Source organism: Babylonia areolata, chromosome 26, assembly GCF_041734735.1.
Source record: "Babylonia areolata isolate BAREFJ2019XMU chromosome 26, ASM4173473v1, whole genome shotgun sequence".
Lineage (NCBI taxonomy): Eukaryota > Metazoa > Mollusca > Gastropoda > Neogastropoda > Buccinidae > Babylonia > Babylonia areolata.
The window spans coordinates 3,057,501-3,072,478 of record NC_134901.1 but is presented as its reverse complement, the minus strand read 5'-3'; the positions used below and the strand labels follow the sequence as shown (position 1 = coordinate 3,072,478).

At 41.6% G+C, this 14,978-nt stretch overlaps 1 protein-coding gene across 1 annotated transcript in view; it reads right to left on the bottom strand.

Moving 5' to 3' along the window:
* Positions 1-14,978, bottom strand: part of LOC143300419 (5-oxoprolinase-like) — a 70,765-nt gene that overhangs the window by 44,855 nt on the left and 10,932 nt on the right. The window contains exons 5-11 of the mRNA XM_076614064.1: positions 13,731-13,846; positions 13,413-13,492; positions 10,837-10,889; positions 8,701-8,813; positions 5,949-6,155; positions 3,389-3,531; positions 1,939-2,055 (exon numbers count right to left, since the gene is read on the bottom strand). Coding sequence (XP_076470179.1) covers positions 1,939-2,055; positions 3,389-3,531; positions 5,949-6,155; positions 8,701-8,813; positions 10,837-10,889; positions 13,413-13,492; positions 13,731-13,846 — 829 coding nt within the window. The remainder of the gene's footprint in view (positions 1-1,938; positions 2,056-3,388; positions 3,532-5,948; positions 6,156-8,700; positions 8,814-10,836; positions 10,890-13,412; positions 13,493-13,730; positions 13,847-14,978) is intronic.

The window sequence follows — 14,978 nt, the reverse complement described above, 5'->3', positions numbered from 1 at the left end:
GTGTGTGTGTGTGTGTGTGTGTGTGTAGTCACATTTTGGTGTGTGTATGTAACATAGATGTAACGTTTTATGTTAACAAAAGCGTTTTTGTAAAGCACCTGGAGCAGATTTCTGTATAGTGTGCTACATAAGTATCCATTATTATCATTATTATTATTAAGGTCCACCATATCTGACTGACGATCATCGAAGTACAACACACACTGCACACGACTGAAAGACGTGCTCCGTGGGCTTTGGATGACTGTGTTGTAAAGGCTTTATTATCACTATTATCATCATCACCATTATTATTATTATTACTATTATCATAATCATCGTCACTATTATTACTATCATCATCATGATATCTATTATCATAATTATTATTATCATTATGATGATGATGATGATGATGATTATCATTATTTCTATAATTATCATCATCATTATTATAATCATAATCACTATTATTAATTCTTTAAAAATAATTTCTTTAAAAAAAAAAAATCATCATCATCATCATTTCAATTATTATTACTATAATCATAATCATTATCAACATTATTATAACCACTAGGATGATGATGATGGTCATCATCATCATCACGATCATCATCATTACTATAATTATCATCATTATTATCATAAGCATCGTCACTATGATCATTATTACTATGATTACAATAATCTCTATTATTATCATCATTACTATAATTATCATAATTATCATTATTTTTATCATTATTAAGCCTCAAAGTGTCCCTCAAAGACCTCAACATCGATCCAATGTAGTTGGGAATCGCTTGCTCTGGACTGCCCAACCCGGTAAAGCAAGAAAGAGACACACCACAGAGGCTCTGGGGAAACGTTTTTCACATTCCTACGTATACATGAATTGCAAAGAAAGGGAACTAACTTTCGTAGTGTCTGCCGAGGAAGCGAGAGAATCTGTACGGGTTTGAATCCTGGCACAGTCACCATTATTTTCTCCCCTCCAGTAGACCTTGGGAGGTGGTTGGGGACGCTAGTCATTCGGAGGAGACGATAAACTGAGGTCCCTTGTGCAGTATGCGCTTAGCGTACGTAAAAAAACCCATGGCAACAAAAGGGTTGTCCCTGGCAAAATTCTGTCAAAAAATCCACTTCAATAAAAAGAAACAAATTAAAAAAAACTGCAGGCAGAAAAAAACCCAAAATGGGTGGTGCTCTCAGCATAACGACGCACTCTCCCTGGGGACAGTAGCCCAAATTTCCTGCAGAGAAATCTGTTGTGTCAAAAAAGAGTAATACAATACAATGCAGTATTTTCTGGATGTTTCCACACTTCATCTGGAGAATAAAAAAAAAACATAACCCAGTATATTTTCTGTGTGTTTTTTCCCCCACCTCAATTTGACACACGGGAGCCCGCCAAGTGCAGTCTTCCCATGGTTGAATGGCTGAATCACCTGCGTCAGGGCTCTGATTGGGCGACACATGCGGCGCAATAGCCGAGTGGTTAAAGCGTTGGACTGTCAATCTGAGGGTCCCGGGTTCGAATCACGGTGACGGCACCTGGTGGGTAAAGGGTGGAGATTTTTCCGATCTCCCAGGTCAACATATGTGCAGACCTGCTAGTGCCTGAACCCCCTTCATGTGTACATGCAAGCAGAAGATCAAATACGCACGTTAAAGATCCTGTAATCCATGTCAGCGTTCGGTGGGTTATGGAAACAAGAACATACCCAGCATGCACACCCCCGAAAACGGAGTATGGCTGCCTACATGGCGGGGTAAAAACGGTCATACACGTAAAAGCCCACTCGTGTGCATACGAGTGAACGCAGAAGAAGAAGGCGACACATGCTCTCGTCAAAAAACAACAACACAACCCCAGTATATCTACTGCGTTTTTTCCCCACATCAAAGAGCCTGCTGGGAGTGTGAACTTCCCCAAGGTGGAACGGGGTTACTTACCTGCGTCAGGGCTCTGATTGGGCGACACATGCTCTCGTTGGCGACCTGGATGAAGCCCATGGCCACCTCCTGCACGGACATGGCTTCCCCACCCTGGCTGCTGGTGAAGGCGTTCACCTGTGACAGTCAGAGCACAGTCAGTGCTGGATGTGGATGTAGGTGTGTGTGTAGGTGTGTGTGGGTGTGTGTGTGGCGGGGAGAGGGGGTTGGGTGTGTGTGTGTGTGGGTGTGTGTGTGTGTGTGTGTGTGAAGGCGTTCACCTGTGACAGTCAGACCACAGTCAGTGCTGGATGTGGATGTGTGTGTGTGTGTGTGTGTGTGTGTGTGTGTGTGTGTGTGTGTGTGTGTGTGTGTGTGTGTGTGTGTGGGTGTGGGTGTGGGTGTGGTTGTGTGGGTGGGTGGATCTGGGTGTGGGTATGTGTGGGTTTGAGTGTGGGTGTGGGTGTGAAGGCGTTCACCTGTGACAGTCAGACCACAGTCAGCGCTGGATGTGGATGTGGGTGTGTGTGTGTATGTGTGGGGGGGAGCTTGGTGGGTGGGGGGTGGGGTGTGTGTGTGTGTGGGGTGGGGTGGGGGTGGGGGGGTGTGGGTGTGGTTGTGTGGGTGGGTGTGTGTGTGTGCGTGTGTGTGTGGGTGTGTGTGTGTGGGGGTGGTTGTGTGGGTGGGTGGGTGTGAGTGTGGGTGTGGGTGTGTGGGGGCGGGGGGCGTGGGGGATTGGGGGGGTGGGCATGGGTGTGGGCATGGGTGCGCGTGCACATGCGCATGTGTGTGTGTGTGTGTGTGTGTGTAGGGGTGGTGGTGGTATATATATGTGAACATATTCTTGGATGGATGGATGGATCTAAGGATGTATGTACTTGTGTATCTATACAAGTATAGTTTGTTGGGGAGGTTTTGGGATGTATACCTGTATAATACTGATGCATTGTGTGTTGCAGAATACCATCTGTATTCTATACTATGTAAAACACCTGGAGCAGTTTCCTGGATAGAGTGCTGTACATATACATATATATATATATATATATATATATATATAGATATAGATAGATAGCTATATATATATAGACATAGATAGTTATAGAGAGAGAGAGAGAGGAGAGAGAGAGCGAGAGAGCGTGAGAGAAATGCAGATGTGTCATTAACAAATTCTATCATTGTTATCACTGAAATCAACATTATAACTATCAATCATTATTGTTATCATTAACATCATTATCATCATCATCATTATTCTTCTTATTATCGTTACCATTATTATCATTATTATTATTATTATCATCATCATCATCATCACTCCCGAAAATGGAGCATGGCTGCCTGCATGGCAGGGTAAAAACAGTTATCGGTTATACAAGTGAAAGCCAACTCGTGTACATACAAGTGAATGTGGGAGTTGCACCCCATGAATGAAGAAGGAGAAGAAGACTGTCAACAAAACAACCACTACCTCTTCTGTCAGTCTGGCGAAAGCCTGGCTGGTGGCAGCGGAGTCCAGGGGCTGATCCTCCTTCTCCCCAAAGATGTGGGGGAAATATTCCGGAATGAGACGTCCAAGAACCAAGTTGGCATCCGTCACTGTCAAGGGGCCCCCTGAACATTAAAAATTTTTTTAAAAATTTTTTTTTTAACTTTAGTTATACTTGACTTTTACCCCCGAAAACGGAGCATGGCTGCCTACATGACAGGGTAAACATGGTCATACATGTAAAAACCCACTCCTGTAATACACAAGTGAATGTGGGAGTTGCAGCCCTCAAACAAAGAGGAAGATATTTGACTTTTGTTATGAAACCGGGTTGGCTACGATCTTCTGGTGATTTGGTCACAAATGATTTCCCTCCCCTTAATCTTCATGTAAATCGGTCACAAGTGATTCACCTCCCTTTACTGGGAGCATTATTTCTTCTCTTTTTTTTATATAAAAAATATGAACACTTCCTAATACATGGAATTACAGTTTTCATGTTGTTAGAATTTAGTAAGATTACATTTTTTTAAAGTTATAAAAATATCATTCAAGATAAAGCCTATAATTCATTAAAATTAATATTTATGTGAAAGAATTTTGGTGCAACCTTTGAAAACTACTCAGTTATATAAAATACCTTCTACCTGTCTTTACCTAACACAACCTTACTGACACACAACCTATGTCAAGCAGTGCATCAAAGTAATTCAACTCTTCAGGCTTGACAGGCACAATAGCCAAATGGTTAAAGTGCTGGACTTTCAATCTGAGGGTCCTGGGTTCGAATCTCGGTGCACCTGGTGGGTAAAGGGTGGAGATTTTTCTGATCTCCCAGGTCAACATATGTACAGACCTGCGAGTGCTTGAACCCCCTTCGTGTGTATGCACATGCAGAAGATCAAATATGCATGTTAAAGATCCTGTAATCAATGTCAGTGTTTGGTGGGTTATGGAAACAAGAATGTACCCAGCATGCACACCCCTGAAAGTACGGCTGCCTACATGGCGGGGTAAATAAATAAAAACGGTCATACACGTAAAATGTTACATGTCTGTCTGAGTGTGTGTGTGTCTGAAATCTGATTGAATGACACAGGAAACGAATGATGAGCGCCCAGTGGCAGCCGTCAGTCGGCTCTACCCAGGTAGGCAGCCTATGGTGCAAATGTCCCCGTGAATGTAAAGCGCTTGGAGCTTGGTCACTGACCGAGGATAGGCGCTATATAAGTATCCACATCAATCAATCAAAAAAACAAACACGTCAGCTGGAAGTGCTGAAACACCTTATCACACAGAGCACTCGAGAGCTTTTGATCTGTTCTTCTCCTGAACATTAACGCTAGGCTGCTGATTTCAGAGGGTTGACAATTCCTTGATGATACAAAAAAAAATCCCAAGGTAGAGCACTCTTTCTCCTGTTCTGGCCCAGCAGCAGGGAACAAAATGCCCTTTTGAATTATGTCACAAGAGTTCCCCCACTTCAGTTTAACCCATTCAATCCTGGGAAGTTAACAACCTTGGCTGGCTTCCATGCCATATTAATGCGAGAAAACACATAAAATACACTGTTTTTACCTCCAAATTACATGAGGACATATCCAACAATACAGCAGAAGTTAGTTCCATTTCTTTGCGTTTTATGCATACTTACAAGTTAGTTCTTCTTCTTTGTGGTTTAAGCATAAGTAGGAATGTGAAAACCATTTCAGTGAGACGGATTTTTACGCCAAAGAAATACTGTGGTGCAGGGTTCGATGGGTTAAAAAAAAGTCTCTCAAAACACACCTCTTCCTGTTCCGCCTGCCATCTTATTGACTAATATCATTGAATAAAGTGTTCCCTGAACTTTAAACTGGCTGTGTGTGTGTGTGCACCTGCAAGTGTGTTTGTGTGTGTGCACACATAAGTTTGTGTATGCTACTTCAATGCATGTACTCTTTTGTATGTACAACTTTTAATGTAAATGCCATGAACACCTTGTTTGGAAGGTTTAAGCATCAGTCTGCATCATCATTGATTATCATCTTCATTATAATAACAACAACAACAATAATAACAACAACAATAATAATGATAAGATTATTATTAGCAGTAGTAGTAATATTAGAATCATCATCATCATAATTATTATAAACAACACAACATTATCATCATTATAATTTCTTCTTCTTATCAGTTGCAGCAGTTGCAGCAGTAGTCCAAATATTATCACTATCATTATCATCATCATGATCATCATTATCAGTATAGAATAGAATAGAATAGAACAGAATATGTCTTTATTACCAAGTGTACCGGGGTCACAAGGAATATTGGGGGGGATAGTACATAACAAGGTACGAACATAAATCGAAAATCATACACAAACACAGATACAGTAGAAATTAGGATACATACAAGTGCATATCAATATAAAAACTTGTGCATACTCACACACACACACATGCACACACACACGTTCGAACAAAAGCTGCATATTACATGTGGATGGGGCTGCTGTTGTCATCATCATCATCGTTATCAGAAGATTCGAACCCACCTTTCCTGTAGCACACAGGGCCTGGGTGGGCCCCGGCAGACTCGGGGCCGACCACGAAGAGTCCTGAGCGGAAAAAGAGCATCGAACCCCCTCCCGCTGCCACCGTGTTGATGTCCAGCTGTGGGGCCTGAATTGTCACCCCTGCTGTCGTCGTCTCAAACACGTGTTCGTATGACCCAGCGTAGCGGCTGACGTCAGTAGATGTTCCTTAAAAAAAAAAAAGAAAAAAAAAAGGAAATCCATGCTGTGATTTTGCTGTGATTTAAAAAAAAAAGTGAAATTAAAAGGAAATTTTCTATCTAAAATTATGTTTAAATAACATACTTACCATGACCCAACTAGTGCAGACTCCGGCAGGGGTCTGACATTCCTGTTCTGTGCAAACTACTATCCGCCTATGCGGAGAAAACGAAAGTACTACGACCGATAACCTCCCGGAAGTAGGTAACCTCCCCTTTGTCCCGCTGGCTAGCACCCTCTTTTTCCGGCAGCCATTGAAATTTTTTTTTTTTTAATAGCAGATGTGGTGTAACGCTTGTGGATCGGTCTGCATACTTTGACACCCCCTTGAAACTGAAACTGAGTGAACGTGGGAGTTACAAGAAGAGGAGGAAACTGAAAATGAAACTGAACTGTGAATCTGCCCGTGTTCAATAATTTTTTGGGGTGGATTGGTGTTTTTTATGTGTTTTGTTCAATAATTTTTTGGGGGTGGATTGGTGTTTTTTATGTGTTTTGTTCAATAAGTTTTTGGGGAGTGATATGTGTGAAATGTGCAAACTGGAACTGTTCATGATGATGATGATGATGTTTCAAGAAGAAACAAGAGAGGCAAGGCCTTCAAGAATCACTTGTGATACACTTAAAAAAAAAAATCTAATCGTTAAATGTGTTCTGTGTTTGTTATTATAAAGCTTCGGGTTAAAAGAAAAAGAAAAAAGAAAAAAAAAGTTCTAATGGCAGATTTGAACCCAGCGTGTTCGGAAGAGAAGAAACTGTCTTATCCATTACACTATCGTGGCTCCTTTACTGACGTTCAAAAATATAATATTTAAACATGCTTTTTTTAAAGGGCGATAAATCAATTGCGGTATTTGCAGTGAAAACGCTGTTCAAATCATATTATTCTGGTGTATCTTGGGCATTCAAAAAATCTTTAAGGACAATTAAAAATTCTTTTTAAGTCCGCGGTAAAGGAGACGTGGCTATCGCCGCAATCACATGGCAACATTTAGCCGTTTTCTCTGGACCTACATAGATGTACAAGTTTAGTTACACTTGGTTGACATGGTCGATTCAATTTCTCTTTTATGTTCATTCTAGTTTTATAGTTTTAAAGTTGATATGAAAATTGAGTATTTTGTTAAACTAATAACATGTAGAGCCACATACAAGTACTTCTAAACGTTGTATGAAGTGAAAAGGACTTCATTCTGAGAAAAGTCAAGACTGGAAATTTTTGCGTTTCATCAATTCAAGGGTATTAACTCTCATGGTTTATTATTTTTAACTGTGAATTCCGACTGATTCTATGGATATCTTTATGGCAGTTTGAGGCATAATCCAGTAAGTGATGAGGCGTTCACAAATCTTTCTCTGAATAAATATTTAACGGTCTCCTTCTCCAACTTTCCATCACATGTTATCGTGTATTGTCCATTGAATATAGCATTGAACAGGCAGGTCAACAACTTGAAACAAAATGGCGTCGTTCGCATTCGTGAAGAATATGAGCACACGCTTTGAATGTGAATAAATATGTGTACGCAACTGATTTTTGCCCATGACCTTCAGGGCTCAGCCAATAGATCTATAAGGTCCACTCGTCGTATTGATTTTAGTATTTTCTGAAAAAGACCACTTAGGCGAATGAACATAGTGAAAGCCCTGTACACTGAGAGTAAAACACACAAACTTTATATGTATTGAGTATAATTTCAAAATGTAATGTTTAAGATGAGAAAGATCAGTTTAAAGCAAATTAAGTCCCCTAGCATTAATTACAAATTAATTTCCCTTTTTTTACTATCTGCACCAAAACGTTTGCAAAATAAATATAACTTCCATGCTTAGCAAAAGAAGTTCCAGTTTGAACAAAAAATGATAAAAATGACTGCTCTTGTTATTGTGTCAGAATATCATATCAAAGTACCAAGTTTTGAGAATAAATAAAACATAAATATAACAGTAAATGCAGTTTGCATATAATTTGGCTTCTTTTTTAATTTTTTTGTGCCCATCCCAGAGGTGCAATATTGTTTTAAACAAGATGACTGGAAAGAACTGAATTTTTCTATTTTTATGCCTAATTTGGTGTCAACTGACAAAGTATTTGCAGAGAAAATGGCAATGTTAAAGTTTACCACGGACACACAGACCCACACACACACAGACAACCGAACACCGGGTTAAAACATAGACTGACTTTGTTTACACAAGTGAGTCAAAAATGTCACCTCTGATGCAAAGGAAACACACACACTTACACACACACACACATTCAGAACATGGAAAAAAACAAAGGTTTTGTCATTTACAGTGCATTCAAATGCAACACATATCCTACAGGCGATGAATAAAACTCATAGTGTTATCATTCAAAATGGATATGACAGTCATTTTGCGGTTCCCCCCTCCTTTCCACCAACACACACATCAAGGTGTATGTCCCGACAATGCATGTGGCAACACCAAATTTTTCATACATGTACAAATGCAGAATTGCCAGTCACGGACTTTATGCTGGACTTACCTCCCATGTCAAACCCGATGACCGGACGGCCCGTCTTTTCACTGTAGGTGGTGACGGCATAGCCCACAACGCCCCCTGCTGGCCCAGACAGGATGGCATGAGAGCCGGTGAATCTGGCACCCAACAGAAGCAATGGCGGCGCTTGATTAAATTCAGTCACTCAAAAAAAATGCCTTGAAATTCTTTAGAACCCCCAAAAATGGTGCCAAAATTCGCATGTGAAGAATTCGTGTGAAATTGTGTGCAAAGAAAAAACAACAACAGAGCCATCCACCCAAAGACATGAAATTTATCTGCCAGGTCTGAATGAAATCAAGACGCCAGTACAATAAAAGCAAGCAAACAGTGTTGCCAATGGAAATTTGGCCAAGCAGAACAAACAGACCAGCCTTGTTTGCATCAGTTCGACATGGTGCAGTATATATGGCACCAAAAAAGTGAGGTTTTTTTTAATGCAGTCCTGATGCCATGGGAGATGAGATGCACAAAGAAGAGGAAGCATTGACTTTGAGTGACAGACAGGCGCTATAGCCTAGTGGTTGAAACGTTGGAGTTCCAATCTATGGGTCTGGGGTTTGAACCTTGGTGACGGCCTGGAGGGTAAAGGGTGGAGATTTTTCCGATCTCCCAGGTCAACATATGTGCAGACCTGCTAGTGCCTGAACCCCCTTCATGTGTGTACGCAAGCAGATGATCAAATACGCACGTTAAAGATCCTGTAATCCATGTCAGCGTTCGGTGGGTTATGGAAACAAGAATATACCCAGCATGCACACCCCCGAAAACGGAGTATGGCTGCCTACATGGCGGGGTAAAAACGGTCATACACGTAAAAGTGTGACCAACATTTAGAAGCTGGGGCAGCAGTAAGCTGCTCACAATGCCATCAAGGAACTTGGGGGTGGGAGATATGGGCGTATGTGTGTGTGCTTGTACAAGTAAGTGTTCATCTGTGTGTGTGTGTGTGTGTGTGTGTGCCTTGGAAGCTGCGATACGTAGACTAGAAATGAGTGTGTGGAGGAGGGGGGTAGAGGAGGTGCAGGGTAATGTGTGTGGTGTGTGTGTGTGTGTGTGTGTGTGTGTGTTGGAGCTCATGTATGTTTATATGTATTTGACTGTGCTTTCATATCTGTGAAAATGCATGTTTGGTGCATATCTGTTATTCATGTGTGGGTGTATGTGTGAATGTGTGTCTTCATGGTTTACATTTATTTGCTTATCTATCATCATTTATTATTATTTATTTATTTATTTATTATTATTTATTTATTATTATTATTATTATTATTACTACTACATTTTTTATATTATAATTATTATTTATTTATTTATGTAAGCTTATCTATTATCTATTCACCTTTTTTTTTCTTTTTCTTTTTTCTCAAGGCCTGACTAAGCGCGTTGGGTTACGCTGCTGGTCAGGCATCTGCTTGGCAGATGTGGTGTAGCATATATGGATTTGTCTGAACGCAGTGACGCCTCCTTGAGCTACTGAAACTGAAACAAGGAACTTGGCGTCAATGAATTACTCTTTGAAAAACACTTGCGACTAACAAGAGAGCGATTTGCTCAAGTAATGGATGTGTAGAGTAGGTCTCCTAAATTGCTACCTAAGCTGAGAAGGGATCTACCCAAAGATGTTTAAAATTTGCACGCAAAGTCAAAAATTTCACTCCTTCATGTGAAAGAAAAGTTTCTCAGCAAAGTTTGTCATGCAAAGTTTGTGCTAAAATATCCTCTGTTAACTTATACAGTGACAATGATGCAATTTTTTTTCTTTCAGAGTGAAGTTAGCACACGATTTTCATGATTTTTTTCTTTCAGTGATCATTTCGCCTTAAAACGTCAAGACTGTTTGGTCGATATCATTCAGTCACCCACTCATTCACTCATCCCTTTATTTACCATCCATCTGACAGACAGGGCCATCTCAAGACAGCAGTACAGAACAAACTGAAAAAGTACACTTTCTATGTTCAGATTAAACAGACATATGTGAAATTTACTACAAAGCAATTAATCCCAAGTTGAGATCAAAGTACATCTGTTACTCTTTGTACAATGGAAACGCACAACATAAACATCGGTCCATCACTCTCTGGTACACTAATCACATTATCACTGCGCTATACTTACGCCTGGAAAGGTGTTAGTCCCCCGTCGGACCTCATGAACAGAACTTTAGTATCCTGAAACCAGTCATATCATTGTGAATATCATCATCATAGTCGCTGTGAACAGCGCTGTCTTCATTGTTACGGCCCTTCTCTACTGTCACCTTGACCACCACCACCACCACCACCATCATCAACAATGCCATTATCATCAGCATCATCACTATCCTCATCATTATGACATCATCATTGTGATCCCATAGAGCAACACAATCACCATGGCGAAGTAGTTAGCATCGCTGACTGACAGTTGAGAGGATGCGGGTTTGATTCCCAGTGAAAGTAGGCTTTTTCAGCCTGTGGCCAGCTCCTACACAGGGCTGAGTGTGCAATGGGCTTAGATGGGGAGACTGGGACCACACAGCTGTGTGTTCAGCATGTCATGGATGCGTCTTTGGGTGTGTTGCTCAAATTTCTTGACCTACTCTGAAAGTTTCTGTATCTCTTGGGCCTGGTTAACACTGAAATATCATTTAGATTCCCCCATACACGGCCACACCCGGGTTCATCCATCACAGTTCCAGCATTGGCAGTCTGCAGGGAACCATCGGTGTTAGGCTGCCAAGAGGCCACACACCAGAGGAGATCCTGCACTGCTGCTGAGTCACTTCGGTGGTGTTCAGTGGTGCCTGTTCTGATTCAGCGTACTTAGGACACCACCTACTAAGGCCCCTACTAACGACAATAATGGCTTAGTCATGGAGCCAGACTGCGTGAGCGTCCCTCCCAAAGTAGAGACCGCCACCATGCCCCTAAAACAACAGCCCTCCATGAATCTGCCGACACTGAAGACATTTACAGGACTCACCCCAAGCACAGAAGTGGAGGGGCATCAAAACTGAGGTCACCATGAGAGTAGGGCATGAAAGGCCACAGACTTTGTGACTGTTTTGTTTATATTGATAATGATGGAGGAGGAGGAGGATGGTGACAATGATGATGTTGCTATGGAGGTCCAATTTCATTTGGGACTGCATGGCAAGGCTGTACTCTACGCTTCCTGTCATAATGATATCCCGGCGTTAACTAGACCCGAGGGATACAGACACTTGCAATGTTGGTCAGGTAATTAGAGCAACACACCCAAAGACGCATCATTGAAGTGGATGACACTCAACTGTGTGGTCCCAGTCTCCCCATTTAAGCCCACAGCACACTCAGCTCTGGGTAGGAGCCGGCCACGGGCCGAAAAACCCACCTCTGCTGGGATTCGAACCTGCGTTCTCCCAGCCGTCAGTCCACGAGGCTAACGACTACACCACGGCAGCTGGTAGGGCAGTGAATTCACTGTGTCCAGGGCACGGCATAGGGGGACAGGGCTCAATCCTCTCCTTCCGCCATACTGAACCTTCCCAAACGGAAGTTAGGCAATCACTTGCGCCAGGGTAGAGTGGGGAAAGTGCCCTTCAAAAAAGACACACCGCCATGCCGAAACAGGGCCCTGAACCCTCATCACTGGTGAACACTGCATCATAAGTCCCACTCCTAACCGATTCTGCCATGGCACCCTCTACAACTCAATACTGTAATCAATCATCTGCCATGGCACCCTGTACAACTCAATACTTTAATCAATCATCTACCAACCAACCCTCTACAACTCAATACTTTAATCAATCATCTGCAATGGCACCCTCTACAACTCAATACTTTAATCAATCATCTGCCAAGCAACCCTCTACAACTCAATACTTTAATCAATCATCTGCCAAGCAACCCTCTACAACTCAATACTTTAATCAATCATCTGCCACGGCACCCTCTACAACTCAATACTTTAATCAATCATCTGCCATGGCACCCTCTACAACTCAATAGTTTAATCAATCATCTGCCACGGCACCCTCTACAACTCAATACTTTAATCAATCATCTGCCAAGCAACCCTCTACAACTCAATACTTTAATCAATCATCTGCTATAGCACCCTCTACAACTCAATACTTTAATCAATCATCTGCCATGGCACCCTCTACAACTCAATACTTTAATCAATCATCTGCCATGGCACCCTCTACAACTCAATACTTTAATCAACTCAATACTTTAATCAATCATCTGCCATGGCACCCTCTACAACTCAATACTAAACCAATCAGTTTCAGTTTCTCAATCAGTCAATCCTTTCAGTGTCTGAAACACAGCATACAGAAATTTACTTTCAGTGAAGCGTCAATGCATTTGGACAGATCCATACACATTACACATCTGCAAGGCGGATGCCTGACCAGCAGCATAACTCAATGCGCTTTGTCAGGCATTGAGTGCAGGCATATCTATTTGTATACCTGTCAGACAGGATTTCTTCTGCAGAATTTTTGTCGGAGGACAGAATTTATGGTTGTCATGGGTTCTTTTTCAGTGCACAAAGTGTGTGCTGCGTACGGGACCTCATCCAAATGACCAGACGCTCAGTTTGATTTTCCAGTCTATCTTGGGAGAAGGGCAAGACCAGGATTTGAACCCAAGTCCTCACAGACACTGCACTGGCAGATCAGCGTCCAAACCATCACTCAAAACAGAATCGAAGCGCAGTACCTTTAGGTTGTCTTTAAACCCGTGTGCGAAGCTCGACACGTATGTCTTGATACAGGGGGTCAGGTAGGCATCAGCACAAGCTGTCAAAGAAAGAAAAAAAAAAAGATTTAAGAAAACATGGAGAAATACCGATATCCCAGCCCCCACCCCCACCCCTCCTGGGAGATCGGAAAAATCTCCACCCTTTACCCACCAAGTGCAGTTACCAAGATTCGAACCTGGGACCCTCAGATTGAAAGTCCAATGCTTTAACTACTATTGTGCCTGTCAAATTCCGGAACAGAAAACACACCTGACAAAAAAAAAAGGTACACACACCTGTGTAGCCACGTGGCACCATGCGTACCATGGGCATGACGTCAGAAGACAGAGACACCTGCTTGAACCCCATGTCGCGGGCGATGTCTCCCACTTTCCGTTCATGGTCGGGGCACCTGTGACAAAGCACCATGGTCGAAAGAACCCCTCAAAACAAGCAAACAAACAAAAAACCCCACCCAAACCACAGCTGGGTTATATAAGCGATCAAAGCAGTGCAGAGTTTGGTTAACGTAAAGAATTTTCCTAAATTCTTAAGTCTACAGAATGAGCGTCGAGTTAAGGAATTCTTAACCCTTTGAGCCCTGACCACTGCTTTACTGGTGGTAGAGAAAAATGACATAATGCCTAGCCACCGGTTGAGCGGTGCGTAAACACTTGTGTCATGTTTTGCTATTGGTTGACTTATACTAAAAAAGATCGATTTCAATATAAGTCAACCAATAGCAAAACACGACACAAGTGTTTACGCACCGCTCAACCGGTGGTTAGGCATTATGTCGTTTTCCTCTACCACCGGTAAAACGGTGGTCAGGGCACTCTTTTTATATCTGCCATGACACATTAAATACCAATTATTTGCAAATTTTGGCTCAGGAGCTCAGGCAGAAGGGTTAAAATTGCTCAGGAACTCAGGGCTCAAAGGGTTAATGATAAGCAAACTAAGATTTCTTCAGCAACCCAGCCCTGGTAACTTTCAATCTGTAAGATTCATCATTGCTTCTTCTTCTTCTTCTGTGTTTGTGAAATGTCACTCTCATCAGCACTTGGACTTCTGTAAGTTCAATTCAGTTCTACAAAGAACATAATATGTATGACTTTTCTGTTTCCTTTTTTTCCCCTCAAACATACATGTAAGAGTGCATGAGCATGACATTAATACATACTGTCCTTTGTCAGCAAAAGATTTATTCAACTCTTTTGTTGCTGTTTTTTTTTTTTTTTTTCAAACTTACATGTAAGAATGCATGAGCATTACATTAACACATACTGTCGTTTGTCAGCAAATGAGTCACTCAACTTTTCTGTTGTTGATTTTTTTTGGTTTTGTTTTTTTCAAACTTACACATAAGAGTGCATGAGTATGACATTTATACATACTGTCATCTATCACTAGTGTCAGCAAGAGTCATTCGACTTTTCTGTTGTTGTTGGTTTTTCTTTCTGTTGTTTTTTTTTTCAAACTTACATAAAAGAGTGCACGAGCATGACATTAATACATACTGTCCTTTGTCAGCAAAAGAGTTA